General features: G+C 43.6%; 1 protein-coding gene across 15 annotated transcripts in view; it reads left to right on the top strand.

Moving 5' to 3' along the window:
- The window catches only part of FARS2 (phenylalanyl-tRNA synthetase 2, mitochondrial), a 521299-nt gene that overhangs the window by 398441 nt on the left and 100549 nt on the right, over positions 1 to 22309 (top strand). For 2 of the 15 annotated variants that reach the window (XR_013533781.1, XM_054253737.2), the window contains one exon: positions 13014 to 16560. The exons of the other annotated variants lie outside the window; for them this stretch is intronic. Coding sequence is in view for 1 of the 2 variants with exons in the window: in XM_054253737.2 (XP_054109712.1) it covers positions 13014 to 13050 (37 nt within the window). In the remaining variant the exon portion in view is untranslated. Of the gene's footprint in view, positions 1 to 13013; positions 16561 to 22309 lie in introns of those variants that run through there. 15 annotated transcript variants of the gene reach the window in all.

Here is a 22309-nt window from a genome sequence, read left to right as displayed (position 1 = left end):
CCATTAAGCCATCATGGCAGGACTAAGGGAGATGCAGCAGATCTGCATTGGCTTCATATCATGGCGAACAACCAAGCTAAATCTGCGAGTTGGCTGTGCTTACCCCTGGCTTCCTCTGAGTTGGAGCATCTGAGTGTTACTCCTTCTAGGCCAGTATAACAGACCAGAGGCCTGGCTTTCTCACATAGTTACTGATGAAGAAAAAGAAACATTTTATCTGGGGAATGTGAGCAACCTCTAAATTATCAGGCCCAGAGAGGCATGGGAATGAGACAGCCGCCACATCCTACTGCCCTCTTGAGCTAATTAATCATCTCTTGAAGCTACCTACTATGTGGCCACAGGTAGCCTAAAATTAACCTAACAATGCTGCACACCAGATACCTGACCCGTACCAGATAGTTCAATCACATATAGCCAATCACTAATCAATGCTATTTCTGCAAACCAGTGAGAATTCCTGACAAATACCTTTACATCACCCCACTCCTTGTCACTGTTCTTGTGTTTAAAATCCTGCTTGTAGCAAAGGTCAAATGGAATTCATATCCAAGGTTACTTGGATGTGAATATTCTAGGAAGCTGTTCTTATCTTGGCCTCAGTAAACCCTCGTCCTATTGATTTTGCCTCAGTTTCTCCCTTTAGGTTGACATGGCTATGCTAATGGCAAAGGTTTCATGACAAAGCCCCCCATGCCCTGCTCCCAGTGCAGGCTGGAGAAGAGGCCAGTTTGTCCTCCTGTGGGGAAGAGGAATACTGTGAGAATAGCAAAGAGCTCTTCCACAATATTGTCTTTATTTTCAAAACACTCTTCACTTCCCTGGGTGTGCTTGCTCAAAGGGGTATGCCATAACAGGGCACCAAGAGGCAAGGGCACCAGTTGATCCAGTTTGCCAGGTATTTCCGGTGAAGCTCCACCCTACACTGCACTGTCCATTTCACAGGTCCACAGTTTTTGGGGTGTTTTTTTTTTTTTTTTTTTGAGACATAGTCTCAGGCTGGAGTTCAGTGGCACAATCTTGGGTCACCGCAACCTCCACCTCCTGGGTTCAATTGATTCTCCTGCCTCAGCCTGCCATGTAGCAGGCATTACAGGTGCCCACCACTATGTCCAGCTAATTTTTGTATTTTTAGTAGAGATGGGGTTTTGCCATGTTGGCCCAGCTGGTCTCAAACTCCTGACCTCAGGTGATCCACCTGCTTCAGCCTCCCAAAGTGCTGGGATTACAGGGGTGAGCCACCGTGCCTGGCCTCACATGTCCACAGTTCTAAAGGAAAGCACCCAGGCGGCATTCACTGGATGCCAAGGGCAGGTCATGAAACTCAGGATTGACATCAGCCCTGTGAGCTAATATAGAAGATCTTTGCATACCCCAAATGGGTATTGATAAGTTACCATACCAAGAGCAGGATATTGAAGATAACCACGTATCAAAGATCTCATACACAGAGGTCTCTGGGCAAACACCTCTAAGATGCTTCTCAAGGCTACTTTAGAAAAGCGTTTGTGGTGCCCCTGTCCTCCAAGGTTGTTGTCCTTCATCGTCACCATACCTACACATAGGTCCATAGGAAAACTGCTATTTGACACTTACTCCTTTTGTGTCCCTCTCACTAGACTGTTAACTCCTTGAGGGTAGGAAATCTGTTGCTGTTATCCATGGTACTTCCCATAATGATTGCACAATTAGAATATTCGCTGAATGAATAAGATCTCCTTAGCCAAGGATTCATACTGATATTACATAGTGCATACACACATATATGTATGTGTATATTTGTGTCTGTTTGTATTATAACACATGCATATGTGTATATGTATACACATACATAATACATATTTTAGGCACCTGAAGCTTATCGTTTGGGGAGGAATGGGTTTATTCCTCTAGAGCACTATAAATGCAGAATGATGGACTTAACGCTTGAGCCACATTGATCCAGGACGATCCATGGGAAGTGCTCTTCTGAGTACTGTAAATCCCCGATATGACTTTTTTGTTAAGTTTCTTGTCTGTTGTTTAAGCTTTCTGATTGCTTGGATTAAGGACTGATGATAACTTACGCCAAGGTAAAAATGTTACTAAAAAAAATTGTAATTTTAAAACCTTTTGGAATGTCTTGAGTTATTCTTTCTCCATCTAAAGCAGCAATTGAGACTTGGCATCAGAGGATACCCTGTCTTCCCCATTGCATGAGGAATCCAACCATCTCAGGAAGAAGAGTGGAAGATGATTTTTTAAATGTCAAAAAAGGCCGGGTGCGGTGGCTCACCCCTATAATCCCAGCACTTTGGGAGGCCGAGGCAGGTGGATCACAAGGTCAAGAGATCAACACCATCCTGGTCAACAAGGTGAAACCCCATCTCTTCTAAAAATACAAAAATTAGCTGGGCATGGTGGTGCACGCCTGTAGTCCCAGCTACTCGGGAGGCTGAGGCAGGAGAATTGCGTGAACCCAGAAGGCGGAGGTTGCAGTGAGCCGAGATCGTGCCATTGCACTCCAGTCTGGGTAACAACAGCGAAACTCCGTCTCAAAAAAATAAAAAAATTAAAAAAATAAATGTCAAAAACAAATTGAACTTCCTCCTGTGCATCTCAACTCAGCTTCTGTTGCAGACCTTAGATGCCTGCTTTCCATTATTCCATAAGAGAATAATTTATACAGCTGTAAACAGCTTAAAAGAAGGACACACTTGAAATGCCTTGTGTGGTTTAGGTGCTCACTATTTTAAGAGTACAGTTCCCTTTAGGGCAGGCACAGAAAGACAAGACCTGTGAGTAAACTCACTGGACTCATCAAACCCCCACAGACCCTTTGATGTTTTCGAAGAGCCCACTGGGTCCTGATCCCCCAGCCCCTGGAGCCTCGATGAAGTGTGTTCACGCTCACTGTGGTAGGGTCTGGCCCTGCAATGCAGGACATCTGGACACGAACACGGCCTCTTCCCAGAGAGATGAGATGGAAGAGAATGACATTAAGGGTTCAGAGCATGAGCTTCAGGAAAAAACTGGATTAGTAATTTAAAGAAATATGTACCTGAGATTACTTGAATAAATAGCTTCATTCTAAAAACTCTTCTAACTCCCTTAGCATCTATCTTCACATGCACAAATTTTCTTTTAGAAAGAGGGAGTAAATGTACGTGGGTGAGACAAAGAGCTGAAATAATAATCCACCTTTGATCAAAACTCCTTGTTATAGTGTTCCCTGTGAAAACAATTTCTAATCAATGAGCGCTGCCACAGCACGCTGAGGAGTAATTACCTTACATGTGTTTCACTCTGAGCTGTGATTAGAAACAAGATGTGGGCTCAGAAGGGCAGAAGACAATTATAAAGAGGAAAAACCTCAAATAGGAGCCAAAATGTGCAGGCTGTAGGATATTTAATCAGCACAGAGGCCTGCTCCAGGTAGTGATGCCGACATTCGTTCATTCACTAGGTAAAGATTTCCTCTCTGTGCTAGATAGGCGTCGGTGGTGGTATTAGCAGCCATGTAAATGTAACTTATCACATGTTGCCCTTATATACAAAGATAGGGCAACTGGCTGGCTCTCACTGAAGCATGAGCTTGACTTCAGAGGTGCTCTGTGCCAGAGGTGGATTTGGGTTGCTAAGGCTACACCTTCTGACCAGACTTCCCAGTGGTTGGGAGCCAATTTCCAAGCACAAACTGCTTGGTCCATAGTCTACCAGCCTGAGCAGTCATTGTACCTGGTCTTCATGAGACACCAAGGCCTGAAAAAGGGAAAAGAAGACTTGGAATTTCTACCTGGAAAAAAAACTTGAAGAGGGGCTAGAGTCAAGTATGTGGCAGGCTTATTGAGAAGTCAAAGGCTACTTGGTCTCTGTAGAGAAGCTAGAAGAGGCCTTTGGCTGGACGGTGCTTGCTGGTGCATTTACTATACCAATGAGAAAAAGATTCCAAACTCTGACAAATGTTGGATGCAGGTGTAATGAACACGTGTACACACTGACAAACAGACATGCTCATTGTGATGGCCCTGCACCTGTGGGACACGCCCAGGAGCAGGAACATCTTCATTTGTCATTAAGACAGCAGATTCTGCCACAGCACCATCACCACCTAGCCATAGCACGGCCACCCTTGGCAGGTTCCTTCCCATCTTGGAGAGGTACCAATCATGTTTATTCGTTCATTCATTTGTTCATTTGTTCTTTTCCTCCCTCCCTCCCTCCCTCCCTCCCTCCCTCCCTCCCTCCCTTCCTTCCTTCCTTCCTTCCTTTCCTCCCTCCCTTCGTCCATCCTTCTTTCCTTCTTTCTCTCTCTCTTTCTTTTCCTTTTCCTTTTCTTTCCTCTCAGTATCTCCCTCTGTCACCCAATCTGGGTGGTACAATCACAGCTCACTGCAGCCTTGACCTCCCTGGGCTCAGGTCATCCTCCCATGTCAGCCTCCCAAATAGCTGAGACTATAGGTGCTCACCACCATGCCTGGCTAATTTTGGGGGTTTTTTTTGCTTCGCATTTTGTAGAGATGGAGTTTCACCCTGTTGTTCAGACTGGTCTTGAACTCCTGAGCTCAAGCAATCTGTCCACCTTGGCCTCCCAAAGTGCTGGGATTACAGGCGTGAGCCACTGGGCCCAGCCTGTTGTTGCCTTTTAACTCTTGTCTTCAGACAGCTGAAAGAATGCCAGCAGATTTATTCGCATGACCTTAAAAACATACTCAGCATCGTTAGCCCACCTTGGCCTCCTAGCATGCTGGAATTACAGGCATGAGCCACCTCAAAAACATTCTTGTTAGATGATATGCCCCAGAGGAAAGCACGGACATTCTGAAGTTTGACCTGCCTGTTCTAAACTATCATGGGCTGCTTACTTATTTTGCCATGTTCCTAAGGCTCAGCCTGCACTCCTACCCCTAGTAGGTAATGATCCAATTTTTAAAATTCTTACCCTCTGCAAAATGATTGAGAGAAACTAGAATGAGTGGCAGGCTTAGTAGAGCAGTGGTTCTCTGGATATGTTTACAAATGGGAATAGCTGCTCACTCCGGATCTTTGAAGACTCACCTAAACATAACCTGGAAAAGAGACTGAGCAAACTCCCAGAGCCGAATCAGCCCTTATGATTCTGAAGAAGTGATACTCAGGAACAGAACAGTACCTCATGAAACAGCTTTGTGTGAAAGGCCAGCTAACCAACTTGAATGAGAATATTCTCCCCACTTTCAAGAATGCTCAAGTTTTTCTGAGCAAAAAACAAAAAAACACTTCTCCTGCAAAGCTCCTACCCATCAGTACATATTAGCCACCTTGGAAATAATAGACAAAATGTCAGTCATTCCTCCTCTGGTATAAAATTAGGCACTGGACAAGAGTGCATTTACCTGCTTGCAGGCAGAATTAAAACAGCCATAATGTGCTTTAAGTGTCTAAGGAAAAATTTGGCCAAGGCTCTGGGCCAGTGTGTCTGTTGTTATTTTAGATTTATTCAATTAGAGTCACAAGCAAAGTAAATTGAGCTGTGTTGTTGATTTGAATATTACCTTGGAAGAGAGTGTAAAGAGATTAACAAACCCTAAGGGATGGGGGACAAGTGCCAAGCTCCTCCTCTGTCCCCACACGCAGTCAGGCCAGGTTTTACAGATTCATTTAGGAATGACGAAAATACATGCAGAAGAGCAGATGTGCCTTTTGTTTAGGGCCACATAGCCATTTTCTTGCTTCTCCATCCTCTGAAACTTCCTGTATGTGTGTGAACTGCTGCAGAAATGAAGCTGGTGCATGTGAAGGCTGTCGTTTAAGAAGGTGGCCTGTCCTGAGAACTGGGGGGTTGGATCCAGTCGAATCCTGCCTTTGTCTTGGCAAATGTATTGTCTGGCACAGCCGGCTGCATTCAGTTGACCTGGTGCTTTGACAAATTGGCACGGGTGAAATATTAAAATTAATTGCATAGGCCTCGTATGTTTCTAGACGCTATAGGATAAATAAGCTGTGCATTTCAACAAAGAACCTTTTCAGCGTTACCATTTTTAGTGCCATGTGGCAATTGGTTGTCTCACACTCCCTTCAAAGAGTGAGGCATTTTTACATGATTTTACTTAGTTTAACGGAGGTAGGGACTAGAGTGATGCCAGGAAGCCATCCTGTTTTTAGGACTGAAGGGGCATTTTTCAATGTAAGTCTCCTATGATTTGGTGGATTACAATAAGGATGAGTTTTCTTAGAATAAGAAGCTAGAACTAAGACGACAGAGAGGGAACAGCAGGGAGATGCAAGGTAAAAATGGCGAGGTTTGCTTGGGGTCACCGTGTGTCCTTAATTAAGACTTTAATGACATTCTTACTCCTGTGGCCTCTCAGAGTGTGTCTAATGTTGCCCTCACATCCAGGCTATAATATTCTATCGAGAATTAGATTAGAGAAGAATATGTGCAGGCTGTAGTGGTTCTGACTGACCACTGTGGTGTGACCTTGGACAGGTCACTCAGCCTCTTTGAACCTGCTTCCCACCTGTGCAGCGAGGGCAGTGGGATCACACAGTTTCATGGTCCACTCCAGCATTACCAGTCTGTGGTCTGTGTGCCACAGCCTTGGATTTCACAGCCCCTCGACTTTTGAAAAGAGGAGAGGTTTTTAAAAGAATGCCTAGTAGGGTGTGTATTATGAATCTGTTTACTATAACTGTAGTTGGACCTTGGTATCCATGGGGGATTGGTTTCGGGACCCCCAGCAGATACCAAAATCCAGGGATGCTCAAGTCCCTGATATAAAATGGCATAGTATTGGCATAAAACCCACACATATCCTCCTGTATACTTTAAATCATCTCTGGATTATTTATAATACCTAATACAATGGAAATTCTATGTAAATAGCTATTATACTGTATTATTTAGGGAATAATGGCAAGAAAAAAGACTGTACATGTTTAGTGTGGACCAAACCATCCTTTTTTTATTTTCCAAATATTTTTGATCCATAGTTGGTTGAATCCATGAATATGGAACCCATGGATATGGAGGACTAACTATATTTTGTTTTTCCTAGCTCCTTGTAAAGAGTTTCATCAGAGAGTGTCTAGTGAGGTGGGATGAACCCCTCCACGTCCCCTTTGCTGATTATCAGCTATGACAAGCTCCTAGTTTAGAACTTAGGAACAGAAGAATGAAAACAATGGCCCAAATGCGTTTTTGGTTTTGTTGATTTGTTGTGTTCCTCACCAACGGTCAAGGTAGAATTGTCTGCTGTTACTTACTACTCTTGTCAGGAAGGGACTTCACCTTCATCCCATCTCATATAATGAGTCTGACTCTAGGCCTATCTGCCTTTTCCTGCCTCCTCCCACTTTCCCACCTCTCTTCCTGGAGGAACTAATGTCTCATTCCTCTCTGTCCCCTTGGTGTAGTTTGGTACATAGCAGATAATCAAAATATATTTGTTGAATGCATTGGTCCAAAGTTTAGGGCTGAGAAGATGAGAAGGAAAACATAGAACCAAAACTAGAATTTAATGTCATCAACCATGTCCTCAAAACAAAATAGAAACTAACATTATGAGCTAGGAAAGGTAGAGCATGTTCACGTTTACCAGCCTGAGCCTGGAAGGCATGTTTCCTGCCTACGTATTGACTAGAGTTAGCTAAAAAGCTTTGGTAATTGATTGATCACTTATGATTTCTGTATCAAAATGGAAAATATATGACTTATTCTATCAGACTCACCCAAATCACTGCCTTCTTTGTTCAAAAGGTAAGAGAAGCTTATCTTTTGTATGTCAAGCATCACACCTTGAAATTAACAGAGCAAAACAGGTCCAAAATAAAACCTGGTGATGGGGAAAGGACTGACAAATGCAGGTGAAATGCTAACATGTGCTTTAACTTCCACAGAATCATCAGTGCATGACACCACACACCCAGTGACCCAAACCACTTTCTAAATCCTCCTCCTTCTTTCATCTCCTGTAATTAGCACGTAACCCAATGGTTAAGAATGTAGAATCTGAAGCCATACTGCCATGGTTTGAATCACACCTCTGTATTCACTCACCATTATTTTAATTTATTTGTGCCTCACTTTCCCGATCTGTAGAATGGAGGTAATAATATTGTCTACTACATTCCGGTTATCATGAAAATTAAATAAATTAAATACATGAAGCACCAGGCACACTGCCTCTGCCTCTGCCTCAATGACAGTTATGTTTCTTATTGTAAACAAATACACTTTTGAATATACTTTTGTTTGGTTTGTACGTAGTCTGCAAGACCTAAGATAATTCCAGAGAATCTCCCTTCAGTGAAGTCACATACTCCAAATGGGAGTAAATTCTTCATGTTGAACACAATAACCTCATGGCCTTTAGCAGCCAGCCAGCCTCCTTTGCCAATTTGCCAACATCGACGCCTCTTCAAACTTTAGAAAAAGGGCTGGCTTCTTGCATGGAGCCCTCACTCCCTGCTGTCACTTGCTGGCAAGAACACAGGGTCCCCAGGTGGGTGCTTATGCCTGTAATCCCAGCACTTTGGGATGCTGAAGCGGGTGGATCACAAAGTCAGCAGTTTGAGACCAGCCTGACCAACACGGTGAAACCCCCTCTTCACTGAAATTACAAAAATTAGCTGAGTGTGGTGGCAGGTGCCTGTAATCCCAGCTACTCAGGAGGCTGAGGCAGGAAAATCGCTTGAACCCGAGAGGCGGAGGTTGTAGTGAGCCGAGACTGCACCACTGTACTCCAGCCTGGGCGACAAAGTGAGACTCGGCCTCAAAAAAAAAAAAAAAAGAATATAGGTTCCCCTCATATCTCCATGTCATCTGTGACCCCATCAACTCCCCTCGGTCAGCTTGTTTCTGTCCCCAACTAGGGTGCTGTATGTCAGGGTTTTCTATGTCCTGAATGGGACTCAAAGGTGGCCTCCTTCTCCCTGCACTCAGGATCCATTCCCTATAGGACAGAGGGAGGAAACCAGGGTGTTTGGACCCACGGTCACTAGGTGAGTGTCCTTCCTGAGTTCCTATTTTATGAGCCTCAGAGCTCCTTCCCTTCCTTTCTGATGCTTTGTTTTTTCCTTCTTTTAATCTCTTCTTTTCTCACTCTTTCCATCTGCCTTTCATAGGATTCAAATCCAAAGGCTGGATTTTTGGGTTACCCTACTCTCTTTATTTAAAGTGTTTCATTCAATTCCACTATTATTTTTATAGTAATTTCAAGTTATATAAAAATATTATGTATTAGCATGTTTAGTGCCTGTCTCCCGTAACTAGCAAACACCCTTTGTGGAGGCAAGGATTTTGTCTCCATTGCTCATGCTCCGTCCCCAGGACTCAGACAATGCCTGGCACTTAGTAGGCGCTCAGTAAATAGTTGTTGAATGAATAAATGCAGTATAAAACAACATTGTCATGTATGTTTATAATGTCTGTGGGTCAATAGTTAAGGTTGGGATTTAGGAGCTCCTCATTATTCTGTAAAAAGTCACCAAAGCACACTGTGCTGTAATTTGTTAGGGGTTAATTTTCAAAATTATAATGGTGCTTGGTAGATCTCCTTGAATTAATGAGTCTTGCTGAATTATGGCTGATGTGAAAAGGTATATAGTTAGCATCTGTTTGTTCTGTGCATATATCTCTCTTCCATGCTGTACATATATTTTAAGGAACATTTCTTTGGGTGCTGTGTTTTTTTCTATTTATGTCTTCACCATAAAAATATAAATAGATCATTTATCTCCGGTATCCTTAAAGTAGCTTGCATCACTTCACTCTTTTAAACTTTTACATAACCAAAGTTTCTGTCCCCAGTACACATTGTTTGGAGGATTTGAGTGGTTGGGAGCAACCCTGGAACCTTGAGGCCAGCTTCTGGTGACCCTCAATGTTTACATGCAGGGCCAGGAGCTGAGGGTGCAGGCTGCTGGGGGCTTCACTCCCAGGAACACCATGCAAGATACCTGTGTTGTTCGCCCTACCTGGCACCAAATCAGATATTATGCTTAATGCTTAATATACAATATCTCATTTAAACTGATGGCAGCTCAACAAAGTGAATACCGTAGCTATTACCATTTTATAGATGAGAAAACCCAGGCTTAGAGAACTGAGTGACTTGTCCTCAGTCCATACAAGTAGAAAAGTGACAAAGCTGGGGTTGAACCCCCTGCCCATGTGATTCTAGACTCTGTATCTTATCTACTGGGCTGTGTAGTGGATAAGACTGATGGAGACCCACAGGCCAAGTGTGGCAGATGTAGTCTAGGATTGCTCATGAGCTGAAACCAGTCACTGTTGGTGGGTGAGGCCTGAAAGTATCCCTCTCATTGCCTTTTTCATGATAAGACCCCAGACTTTTTCTGAGAATGGGTTTCTTAGATTTCCTACTAGTACTTGGATCATTGGGAAAGGTGACAGTTGGCAGTCATATTATAGGGCAAGCAAGGGAAAGGGCCCCAGTGCTGGACCCGTTCCCTTTCCTGTTAGGAGCCCTTTCAAACCGAGGTCACAGGACTGAGCCTGGGGTTTTGAAAGAATTTATGGAGCAAAAGTGCAGGGGCTTCGGGAGGGGAGCATGGAATGCGGTGTGGTACCAGCAAAAGGCTGAGAGATGTCACATGAATCTTCAATGTCGAATGGTAGTTATCCTGGTACTAATGTCAGACTGGAACACATTTCTAATAAACAGTTCCTACTGGAAGAGGCCCCGTGTTTCCCTGGAGAGGGAGTATGCTGCAAGGGAAAGGGTTGGAGTTTAGGATGAAGCTGACCTGATCCTGAGTTCACTTTCTGACTGTATTTCTTACTGGTTATACAAGCTTCCACCAAGTATTTACCCTCTCCTGGTACCTCAGCTACTCTGCCAGTAAGATGCAGGGTTAATAGACTTTTAATTGAAGCTGGTAGATTGAACATAGCTTTAACCTCAGTTGCCTCTCAATACGGTAACAGTAAAGAGTTGGGTGCTTTTCCCTTCGGCATAGAGTAATTAGGGACTAAGTGAAGGTGAGAGGAGACATCAGCAACGTAATTTTAGAAGCTGAAAAGCAGATGGAGAAGGGGAGTAGTTAGGTTTCAGTAGACCCAAGAGAGCTGAAATCCAAGTTGGCAGGGGAACAGTCAAGAGGTAATCCAACTACAAACCCCTGGAAGATTCAGGAATTCGTAGTACCCACTTCCTCTTGAAGTAGGGCTGACACAGGACTGTCTAGTGAAAATGTGTTTGAGGAGCAGAACCCTCAGTGTTCTCCTCACTTATGTGTAGCATGAGGACCACTCTGCCAATCACCAACAAGTCTTCATCTTGGTAGAAGTCTGGAGATTTACTCTCGGGGGAGGATGAAAGCAAGGTGTTTCCACCAAAATGAGAAATAAGCTAAGACAAGATCCATGAAATAAGAGTTGCAACACAAAAGCAAGACAAGAACCATCCCAAAGCCTCTGCTGTGCCGTGGTCATCAGAGGGGATCTGTTCAGACTGCAGCAGATCTGAAGGCTCCAGGGATGCTTCAAGAGGATTAAGTAATTGCAAACCTAATAACAACCATGGCCTCTTATACTAATTGAGTGTTCATTGTGTGTTAGGCACAGTTTTAAGTATATCTATATTAATAGTTAAATCCTGATAGTAGCCCTATTAGATAAGTAATCATTATCCTCCTTTTCTCAATGAGGGAATCAAGGCTTAATCATTAGTCCAGAATTACATAGAGGGTAAGTGGCAAAACTGAGATTTGAACCCAGAGAGTCCGCACTCATAACCAGCGTTCCATGCCTCACGCCCCCATCACAGCAGGAGAAACCAAGCTGATGACAAGTGAACACAGCTGAGAAAGCTAGGGAAAACAGAACATTGCACAGAAAAGAAGTCATTTTAGTCCACTGTGGGGCTCAGTAGTGGCCCATACAGGTAACAGTGTGAATGGTGGTGTGATGGGAATCTCAGCATGTGCATATCAGGAAGATCTGGGCACAGGCACGGGGCAGGAGGTGTGAGGCGTGAGGCGTGAAACAGCTAAGTGCTTTTCTTCTGTGATGCAAAGGCAATGCCTAAAACAAATAACAAACCAGAAGTAGCAAGAAAAATAGCTTGTTTAAAGATACAGAGACCCACCAAAGGAACCAACTAGAAAAATTGAAAACAGGTCCCCCGTAGGCTGACTGGGCAGACTGTGGCAGGATAGGGGATGGGGGCTGCTGTCTTTTAGGAAAACTCCTGAGAATTATTTGACCCTTCAAATCTGTGCAAGTAAAACTTTGCTAAAAATAAAAGCTAAACTTTAGAAGGGAATAAATACCTGGCAGTACTGTTATAAAATCAATCTGTTTTATCTTCCTAGGAAATCGGTAAATGTTAGTTTTCCTCTTTCCTTTTTCTTTCAAAGGACAAGTTCCCATCCCAGGCAGAAATGAAAGCCTGGTGCAGTGCAGCCGCTGACGGCTAGCCTCTCGCAGAATGGCCCGGCTGCCCTTCAGGCCTTCATTTCTCGCTTGCTAACTTCCAGGGAAGGACAGAAAAGCAGGGGATTCTGTTGACAGAGACTTTGATGAGTGCTTGTTACCATCCATGGCCTTGTTGGGTGCCTGGATTGAGGCCCAGCAAATGGCCAGATGTGGGGTGTCACTAACATGAGTAGAGCACCTCCCGTGGCCATGGAAAGAGGCAGTGACAGTGTCTGACTGCATCCGAGGCGCTAGCAAAGGTGTCCTCCTGGCTGCGGGTAATGGGGGAGCTGCCCCAGACAGTCTGTAAGGCAGTGAGGGTTTCCTTTCAGCCACCTCCAACTAGGGCAAGAGGCCAGTATCTTGAAAGGCAGAGTTTGGGGTTTGTGTGTATGCAGGAGAGAGAGACAAAGTGTGTGTATTTATAAAGCATGCCATATGCCATTTGTTCAATGCAATATGCCACTTTATTTTTAATCTCTTCTTACCTCAAAGACAGGGAAAGCCTATTAATTAGTTACTCTAGTCATACATATATGCAAATATATCTACATTAATATTTAGTGTTTATATATTGATAAATTGATTTACAAATGCTTTTCATTTCTGGCAGAACATCAGACATTAATGAACCTGGATCCTCTTACTGAAGTATCATCTTGTTATTTTATAGCAGTTCTTCCTACTACAAGGTAGTTATGAACCTGATGTTAACAAAAACACTACACTGATTTACTGTAATCTACTGTTCAGTAACACAAGTGAGCTTTTCTCTGCAAACCCTATTGCTCCAAAAAGAATTGAAGAAAAAATGTTTTACAGTTCAGACCCACAAGTATTTATTGTGCACCTACTACATGGAAGGTACTGGGCTGGCTGCAGTGGATATAATGAATAAAGCAGGCTCAGTTCTTAGCTCTTTGCATTCTATTTTGGAAAGGAAAATCCTAAGAACTAACTGACCACAACATCAATCTGACAAGAGTGGCATAGGAGAGGAACAAGCAGGCCCCTCCTGGGGGATCAGAGGGGAAGACATCTCATTTCAGGGATCAGGAAGAGATAGCGGTGAGTTGAGCCTTAGGGATTTGCACTCTCGGAATTATATAATAACACATCCCCAACCTTCATTCATTGCTTCATTTACCCATTCAACAATTGTGAGTGCCCGTGATGCTCCTCTGGACCTTGGGGATGCACCAGAACAAAGCTCACCTTCATGGAGTACACAGAAAAGGAGAGTGGAAAAGGCAAGGCTGCCTCTCCTGCTCTGACTCTGCCTTGGTTTCTGTGAACATTCAGAGGTTTCCGGTGTAATGCACGTGTGACATTAACCTTCAGCAACGCTGGGAAGTCCTTGGTGGTCTTGGAGTTTGATTGGCATGGGTGCTGTGTGTAAGTATAGTCTCAGTGGCACCCAGAGTTTTCTGACAGCATCAGGACATCGCTAGTTGAATGAGCACTGTTTCTCAGAAGCTTCTGTTCTGATCTTTTGACCATGGAATCCCAGTCACATTAGGGCTCTAAGTCCACAGAGGAGCAGCAGGAGCAGAGACCTTCTATGGAAACCAGGGCTGCCCCATCCCAGCTGGGTCGTAGGTTAGGGTGGGTCGGCTTTGATGGAACACAGCATCCTTTCTGAACCACCCTACCTGCCACATCCATGGATTTGCTCTTGGCAGACTGTGGGGTCGGATGACTCTTCCCCAATATCTCTGTATTAGCTGATAATCATCTTAGAGAGATTAAATCAGAACTTAAAAATGTTTTCCTGGAGTTGATGTTTAAAATTCCAAAAGAAAGATGTTGTCAGACCGATACAACCTTTGTGAATAATAGCTTGGATGACATTAGTTGCCTCTATTGTTAGGCTACTGCCCTTCCCCTTAGGATTAACTGAATGTTCAACAAGGATGCGCATAACACTGAAGACCCAAAGCCCTGTTACTCTGAGAGGGTGGATTCCAGGCCCTGCAAAGACTGTGTTGGTGGTATATACACATTCCCTGTGTATGTTGGGAGTCCCATGCACCACTGCGCCTGAGACCTGTCGGTGGGTGGTTTCCGCATCTGTCCTGTTGGGAAGTGGTTCTCCTGTAATTATAGTTGACCCTCGAACAAGTTTGAACTTCATGGGTCCACCTATACGTGGATTTTCTTCTGCCTCTGCCACCCCTGAGACAAAAAGACCAACCTCTCATCTTCCTCCTCCTCCTCCTCAGCCTACTTAATGTGAAGATGACAAGGATGAGGACCTTTATGATAATCCATTTCTACTTAGCTAATTGTAAACGTATATTTTCTTTCTTATTATTTTCTTAGTAGCATTTACTTTGCTCTAGCTTACTTGATTATGAGAGTATAGTATATAATACATATAACATACAAAATATGTGTTAATCAGCCATTTGCACTCTTGGCAAAGCTCCTGGCCGGAAGTAGGCTATGAGTAGTTATGTTTCAGGGGAGTCAAAAGTTACATGTGAATCTTTGACTGTGTGAGGGGTTAGTGTCCGCAGCTCCCATACTTTTCAAGGGTCTACGATATATGCTTTTCTCTCCTTGAGAAAAAATTTTTAGCCAAATTTTGTCTTCCTTAAACCTGTAGAGCTTGAGCTTCCAGCTTGTGGTCAGAGAAACCTGTTTTGTTGGTGTTGAGCAATAATCCTTTTTAACTTGATTGATTTTTTTTCATTCATTTTGTCCAGGATCCCACCTTTCACTGCACTGAGTAGCTGTGCATGTTTCCTACCACTGTTCCAACAAATTACCACAAACATAGTGGCTTAAAACAACACACAGTGATCATCGTATAGGTGCAGATCAGATGCCTGAAATCAGTTTTCACTGGGCTGAAATGACGTGTTGGCTGGCCTGGCACCTTTTGGAGTCTTTAGGGGAAGATCCATGGATTTGCCCCCATTTCCTGCATCTAGCGGCTCCTGCATCTTTTGGCTTGTGGCCCCTTCCTCACATCTCCTCTGACTCTGGCCCTTCTGCCTTCCTCTTGTAAGGACTCCTGTAATTACATTGTGTCCACCCAGGCAGTACACATCTCCCCATCTTACAATTCTTAACTTAAGCATGGTTGCAAAGTCCTTTTTCCCATGTAAGGTAGGATTTTCTCAGGTTCCAGGGAATTAGAGGCAGACGTCTTTGGAGGACCATTCTTTTGCCTGCCACAGGAGCTAATTAAACATTTTTAAAAATCAGTTGGCTATTTCCTTTCCCTATCTCTGTCTCTGAGTATTTATGAAGCAGGTTTTTGTTGTTGTTTTTTGTTTTGACACAGAGTCTTGCTCTGTCGCCAGGCACCAGGCTGGAGTACATGCAATCTCGGCTCACTGTAATCTCCGCCTCCTGGGTTCAAGCAATTCTCCTGCCTCAGCCTCCCTAGTAGCTGGGACTACAGGTGCGCACCACCACGCCCAGCTAACGTTTGTATTTTTTAGTAGAGACGGGGTTTCACCGTGTTGGCCAGGATGGTCTCAATCTCTTGACCTTGTGATCCGCCCACCTTGGCCTCCCAAAGTGCTGGGAATACAGGCATGAGCTACCGTGCCAGGCCTGAACCCAGTTTATAAGACACATGCCTCACTTCCTTGTTATAAAGTAATAAATGTTAGGCAGTGTCTCTCAGTTCTTCAAAACAGTTGGGAAATGATTAAGTTGTCTTTGCAGTGAGTGTGGATTATCACTCTGAAAACTGGACTGGAACTCCAGGTGTGTTGGATATCATCCTAGGAAACCACTAACACTCTACCAGTGTCTCCATTTTTCTTGGAAACTCTCCTTTCATCTCCAAGTGCAATAGAATACAAGGAAATGTATTTCTTGTTGTATATCTGTTGCCGCTGTCGTTGTTGTGGCTTCCTGCCTTCTTTATCCCCTGCTCCAGAGCTCCCATCTGTCCCAACACGTCTCTGACTTTGCTGTGGGAACCTTGACCCCCTCTCACACACATCAGCTGTAGCTGGCTCCAATCTCTCATGTGCCACACAGGCACAACCAGGTAGCCTAGAATTGGAAGTGCTTGTAGAGGAGAGGAAATAAGCTGAGTGAGTAATGTGCTTGAGGTCCAGGACCCATTTCACTGTTACCTACCCTCTGATTCCTGCCACCCCCCAGAGGAGTGACATTAAACAAACTCTCGATTCTCCACCATGTTTCTACTTAGCCCTGTTCTTTTTTTTTTATTTGTTTTTGTTTGTTTTGGGGGGGCTGGATTTTGAGATGGGCCTGGTCTCTGTCACCCAGGCTGGAGTGCAGTGGCGCGATCTTGGCTCACTGCACCCTCCATCTCTCGGGTTCAAGAGATTCTCCTGCCTCAGCCTCCTGAGTAGCTGGAACTACAGGCACCCGCCACCACGCCCAGCTAATTTTTATATTTTTAGCAGAGACAGGGTTTCACCATGTTGGCCAGGCTGGTCTTAAACTCCCGACCTCAAGTGATCCACCCATCTCGGCCTCCCAAAGTGCTGGGATTACAGGCATGAGCCACTGTGCCTGGCCAACCTTGTTCTGTGACATAGCTGTTTTAAGCATCCATGTGTGTGTCCCAATGAGAATGAAAAAGCTGTCAACAGCCAACCATACCGTATATATCTTGGTGTTCCAGTGAGTGTGACATGATTGGCTTTCGATCTTTATTAGGTACTTTAGTAAGATACAGATATTTTACAGATACTAAAATATTATCTAATTTATGTATCCTTAGGTAATGCATATATGTATACATATTGTGTATATATACATATAATGCCTATCATAATATGTGAAAATGTATATAAAGGTCTTGAGAATTCTTTTCAACTATTATCTCTTTATCCTCTTTTTGTGGGATGTGTATTTTTTTTAAAAAACATAATGGAAAGTGCCCTTTATTATTGTTCAGCTTCCAGCCCCCTCAGTTCAGAAGACTGATCCCTGTATCTTTCAAGATGGAAGCCTTTATCTAAACAAGGGCCTATAAGTTTAAATCCCTCTGGACAAACCCAGTTGAAAGATTGCTCGTTGCAATGAAGGCATCTCTTCTACTTTGCTGCACTGATTAGATTGACCAATCAAGCTTAGAATAGCAAGTGGCATGGAAGATCAGACGTGAGATATCATTTAAATGTTTGCCCTCCTGTTACAACATCACTGAAGTCCACTTATTATCGAACACAGAGGTTTCCACTCTTAAGATGCGGGAAGGCAGTGACTGTGAAACTGGTCCTGGAGATCTGTTGTTCTGGCATCCTCTGCCCTGGCTAAATGAGGTTCTGGCTTCACAAGGGCCTTGGTTTATAAGTGCTCCACGGGGATTTATATGCATTTAGGTACACAAAACCTGGGCTGCATTAACGGTTCTTAAAAGCAGAGAATATGAAAGGGAGGACAGAGTCATTTTCAAAAACTGATGTTCAATTTCCTAACTCTCAGTTTTCAATAAAAATTTATATTATGGTCAGTAGTTTATAAAGGAGCAGTTTTGAGTCATCGTTACGAGTGGAGGCTTAAAGGCAGATTGCCTGGATTCAAGTTTTGGTTCTACCACTCACCAGCCATGTTGGTTAGAAGGTTACTCAGCTTCAATTTCCTCTTCTGTGAAATAGGGAATAGTCATAAACAATGCCTTCCTCATACGTGTTGTGAAGTTGAGAAATAATATAACATTTTGAAAGCACTTAGAACGGTGTCTGGCACAAAATAATTCCTCAATATACACTGATGGTTGTTACTATTATGAAGTTATTTTTGTTATTACTTAGTAGAGATTGGAAGCAGTAACAAATCATCTTTCAAAGATTTTTTTGAGACAGAGTTTCGCTGTTGTTACCCAGACTGGAGTGCAATGGCACAATCTGGGCTAAACGCAACCTCCGCCTTCCGGGTTCAAGCAATTCTCCTGCCTCAGCCTCCTGAGTAGCTGGGACTACAGGTGCACACTACCATGCCCAGCTAATTTTTGTATTTTTAGTAGAGACGGGGTTTCACCTTGTTGACCAGGATGGTCTTGACCTCTTGACCTCGTGATCCACCCACCTTGGCCTCCCAAAGTGCTGGGATTATAGGCATGGGCCACCACACCCAGCCCTTTCAAAGACTTTTTATCTCCAGTAGCTAAACTCCAAAAATGTGATACTTCAAGGGGGTGACCACTGGGGTATTCAAATGTACCCTTCTAGTCCCAAGAGTATACCAGTGTACACTCCAATATACACATGTATACCCTAACTACATAAACTATATTACATGTCTACTCATACGCTGTCTCTTTAACAAATGTATATAGCACAGCATTTTATTGTCACCGCTATGACAGCATTTATGTTTTATAAACTGGAGGGAAGTTTACAAGAATTTTTCATCAAATAACTAATTTTTCTATAATTAGAAAGATGGTTAGCAAAATGTATGACTGGATTTCTGCCATATAAATTTTCAAGGAGACAAATTCTAGGAGAAATGAAGCATCTCCCCTCCTCACCCCAATAACACAAGTTACTAAGTAATTATAAATTTGTGTCACATGCCTTAATATCCTTTCCATAGACCTTGCAACTACAAAGATTTGATATATGCTCATATCCAATTTCAAATTCTGCTTATATTCACTTGAATTACTATCTCCTTAGCTGCCAGGTTTTCCAACATGAATGTTCACCCCTGTGTTTTACAATCGTTCCTGATAGTGTTTTGTTATGTATAGGGAGACTTTTATGCCCAGTGCCCATATGGGACTACAGCTTTTCCTTTACCATGACCCTTCTTAGCAGTAACTCATATGATTCACAATATGGAAGGTTTTTCAAAGTCATATGTGACCCATTGGGATTAGTGCAACTGCTTAAGCCCTGGCTGTCCCCAGCTTTTCTCTGCTTGTTTACATGGTTAATTGTGGATTCATCAAATGTTAGAGCTGAGAGAAAGATCCTGGAGATCATCTAGTGCTATTGTCTCATTTTCAGTCCAGAGAGACAAGGCTTTTCCAGCCAAGTCTAACCCCGGTCATTAGTGCAGGGGCTTGGGCTAGACTTTGATTCATTTGGTAACTACATTAAGGGGGATGAGAAGAGAGCTCACGTTCACTCTGCACAAGGACAAATAAAAAGGCCCTGCCACCCCTTGAAGAACTCACAGTACAGTGAGGTGACACTCAGGTGAGCAGATAATTATCTTCTGATTCTCGGTCCATTGCTTGTTCCCCTGCACGGGAATGCCTTTGGTAGATACTGTTTCAGCTTCTTATCAATCCACATGATTGTAAAGTGGGGAGCTTATGTTTATGATGCCTGTCTCTCCATTTATTTATTCATTTATTTTTCTATCTATACGTCATTCATCAAAAAACACGTAGGAGTGCTTGAGCCATGCTGGACGCCAGAGTCACTTAAATGCTACATGCTAGTGGAGAAAAATCATGGTTCTTGTCTTCAAGTAATTTATAGTCTAGTTGAAGGAGATAAGCATGTAAAGAACAAAGTACAAACATGTGTTAAAGGAGCTGTAATATAAACATGACAAGGTACATGGAAGACAGTTTCATTCTGCCTACAGAGGTTTTCACAGATACTTCATGTGTTAGTTATTGGAAGAAACTTTACAATGTACCCCCTTGTTTGGGGCATTTACATTTTAAAGTAGGTTGGGAAGCCCACTTTACTACCCTCCTTTCCCTTCCCTCTTTCACTTTCTTTCTGAAGTTGGAGAATGTGTCCCATCTGGGTTATTGCTTAGAGGAGGTGGGTCTAGCCTTGTGCTCCATGATGGAGTGCAAAGAGAATGCCATCCACCAATCCTGCACTCTCTGGCTCACAGTCTGCTTACTCCCTTCATTGATTCGTTCATGTGTTTATTCAGTTGAATGTTCACTATTTGCTAAGCCTGCAATCACTGTGGAAAGCAAAGGCAGACATGGCTGATGTTCTCAAAGAGCCATAGTGTAGACTAGAGAGGAAATTAACTTTTTTGGAACAATCACACATGTAGATATGAGTGACGGCAGAAATAAACATCTGCAACAGGATGCTTTAAAAACAGCGAGCAGGCTGTGGTCCCAGCTACATGGGAGGCTGAGGTGGGAGGATTACCTGAGCCCAGGAGATCAAGGGCGCAGTGAGGCATAATTGCACCACTGTACTCCAACCTGGGCAAAAGAGTGAGATCCTGTCTCAGAAGAAAAAAAAAAAAAGGAACAGTAAGAAGTGGAGTCAAGGTTGAGTGTGAGGCTGGGAAGAGAGGATCATTGAAAGCCAAGAGCTGCCTAAGCAAAGCTCCCTGGCAGGAAGAAATCTATGGATCAGAGCCCCGGAAAGAAGGTCAGTGTGGCTAGAAAAGTTGGGGGACATGGTGATGAGGCTGAAGTGGGGCTAAGGCCAGACCACACTGGGCCTTTAAGACCATGTAGGGATCTGTCACTTTACCAAGAGCAATAGGAAGCCCCTGGAAAGTGTTAAGCGAGGAGTCTCATGCGATCAAATTTGGTTTTCAAAACCAAATCTGCTTATGCACAGCTACACAAGCAACAAATTGCTCTGAGGTTATAGCAAGGGGTGGAGATAAATCAACAGATCCCAAAATAAATAAAAACCAAACTTCCACAACTTGCTACTTGGTTGAACACGAGGGACGAGGGATGATGCTACCATTGTTGTTAAGTACACAACTGGTTGAGATTTAGGTTTGAACACATTGATCTTGAGGTTTACTGGAGACACTGAAGTAAACACATTGCACAGGTAGTTTGAAACAGTCTGGAGCTTACAGGAAACACAGAGACTGGCATATAAAGGTGTGAGTGATCTTCATTGAGAATGTATTTGTGACTGAAGGAAGGTACGGAGAAGGTGGACTAGGAAGCACAGAGTGAGAGGAGCAAGGGGCTTTGCATGAGTCTTAAGGAACTAGAACCCTTAGTGGCCAGGTAGACAGCAGTTCTTCCTGGAACATGGGGGAGCCAGGGAGTGAGGAAGAGGGTGTGTGAGTTCTAGAAGCCAGGGGTAGTAGGTTTCAAGATGGCGGGAGTAGCCAACATCACTGAAAAGCCAATGACATGATCAACAAAATGCCATTGTATTTAGCAACAGGGGTCTCTGGTGACTAGAGGCAGAAAGGGTCCCTCAGGGGGCCAGAAGCAAGATTACAGTGGGCTGAAAACAAAGTGGGAGGGGAAGAAATGGAGACAATAAGTAGACAGCTCAAGAAAGAGAGACAGGGCTGTGCTTGGAAAGGTCGTGTGTAGTAAGGGAAGTTTTGTGAAGGTATAATAAACTTCCGAGTGTTTAAGAGTCAGTAAAAAGGATCCAGTAGAGTAGGAGAGGTAACTATGTGAGAGACAGAGAGAAACAGAGGAGAGATTCCATCTTTGACGTGGATCTAGGCCACTGTAATTTTTATGGCCTTTTTAACCATGGGTTTTTCTACCTAACGTATTTTTATTTTTATTTTTTTTTTGAGACGGAGTTTTGCTCTTGTTACCCAGGCTGGAGTGCAATGGCACGATCTCGGCTCACCGCAACCTCCGCCTCCTGGGTTCAGGCAATTCTCCTGCCTCAGCCTCCTGAGTAGGTGGGATTGTAGGCACGCGCCACAATACCCAGCTCATTTTTTGTATTTTTAGTAGAGACGGGGTTTCACCATGTTGACCAGGTTGGTCTCGATCTCTCGACCTCGTGATCCACCCGCCTCGGCCTCCCAAAGTGCTGGGATTACAGGCTTGAGCCACCGCGCCCAGCCCCTAACGTATTTTTAAATTCAGAAAGTTGGTGTTTTTCCAGTCTTCTTTTTTTCTTTGTCAGCTTCTTTATTACAAACTGCTGTATTCATTTGTTGTATTTTCCCATCCTTGCAGTATTGCAGGCAACACTATTATTACAGTTCTGCATCCATGTTATTACTTTAGTTTTACAGGGACTTCCCCATGAA

Source organism: Callithrix jacchus, chromosome 4, assembly GCF_049354715.1.
Source record: "Callithrix jacchus isolate 240 chromosome 4, calJac240_pri, whole genome shotgun sequence".
In the NCBI taxonomy this organism is placed as follows: domain Eukaryota; kingdom Metazoa; phylum Chordata; class Mammalia; order Primates; family Cebidae; genus Callithrix; species Callithrix jacchus.
The sequence above is the reverse complement of the archived record's forward strand: the minus strand, read 5'-3'. Positions and strand labels throughout refer to the sequence as shown.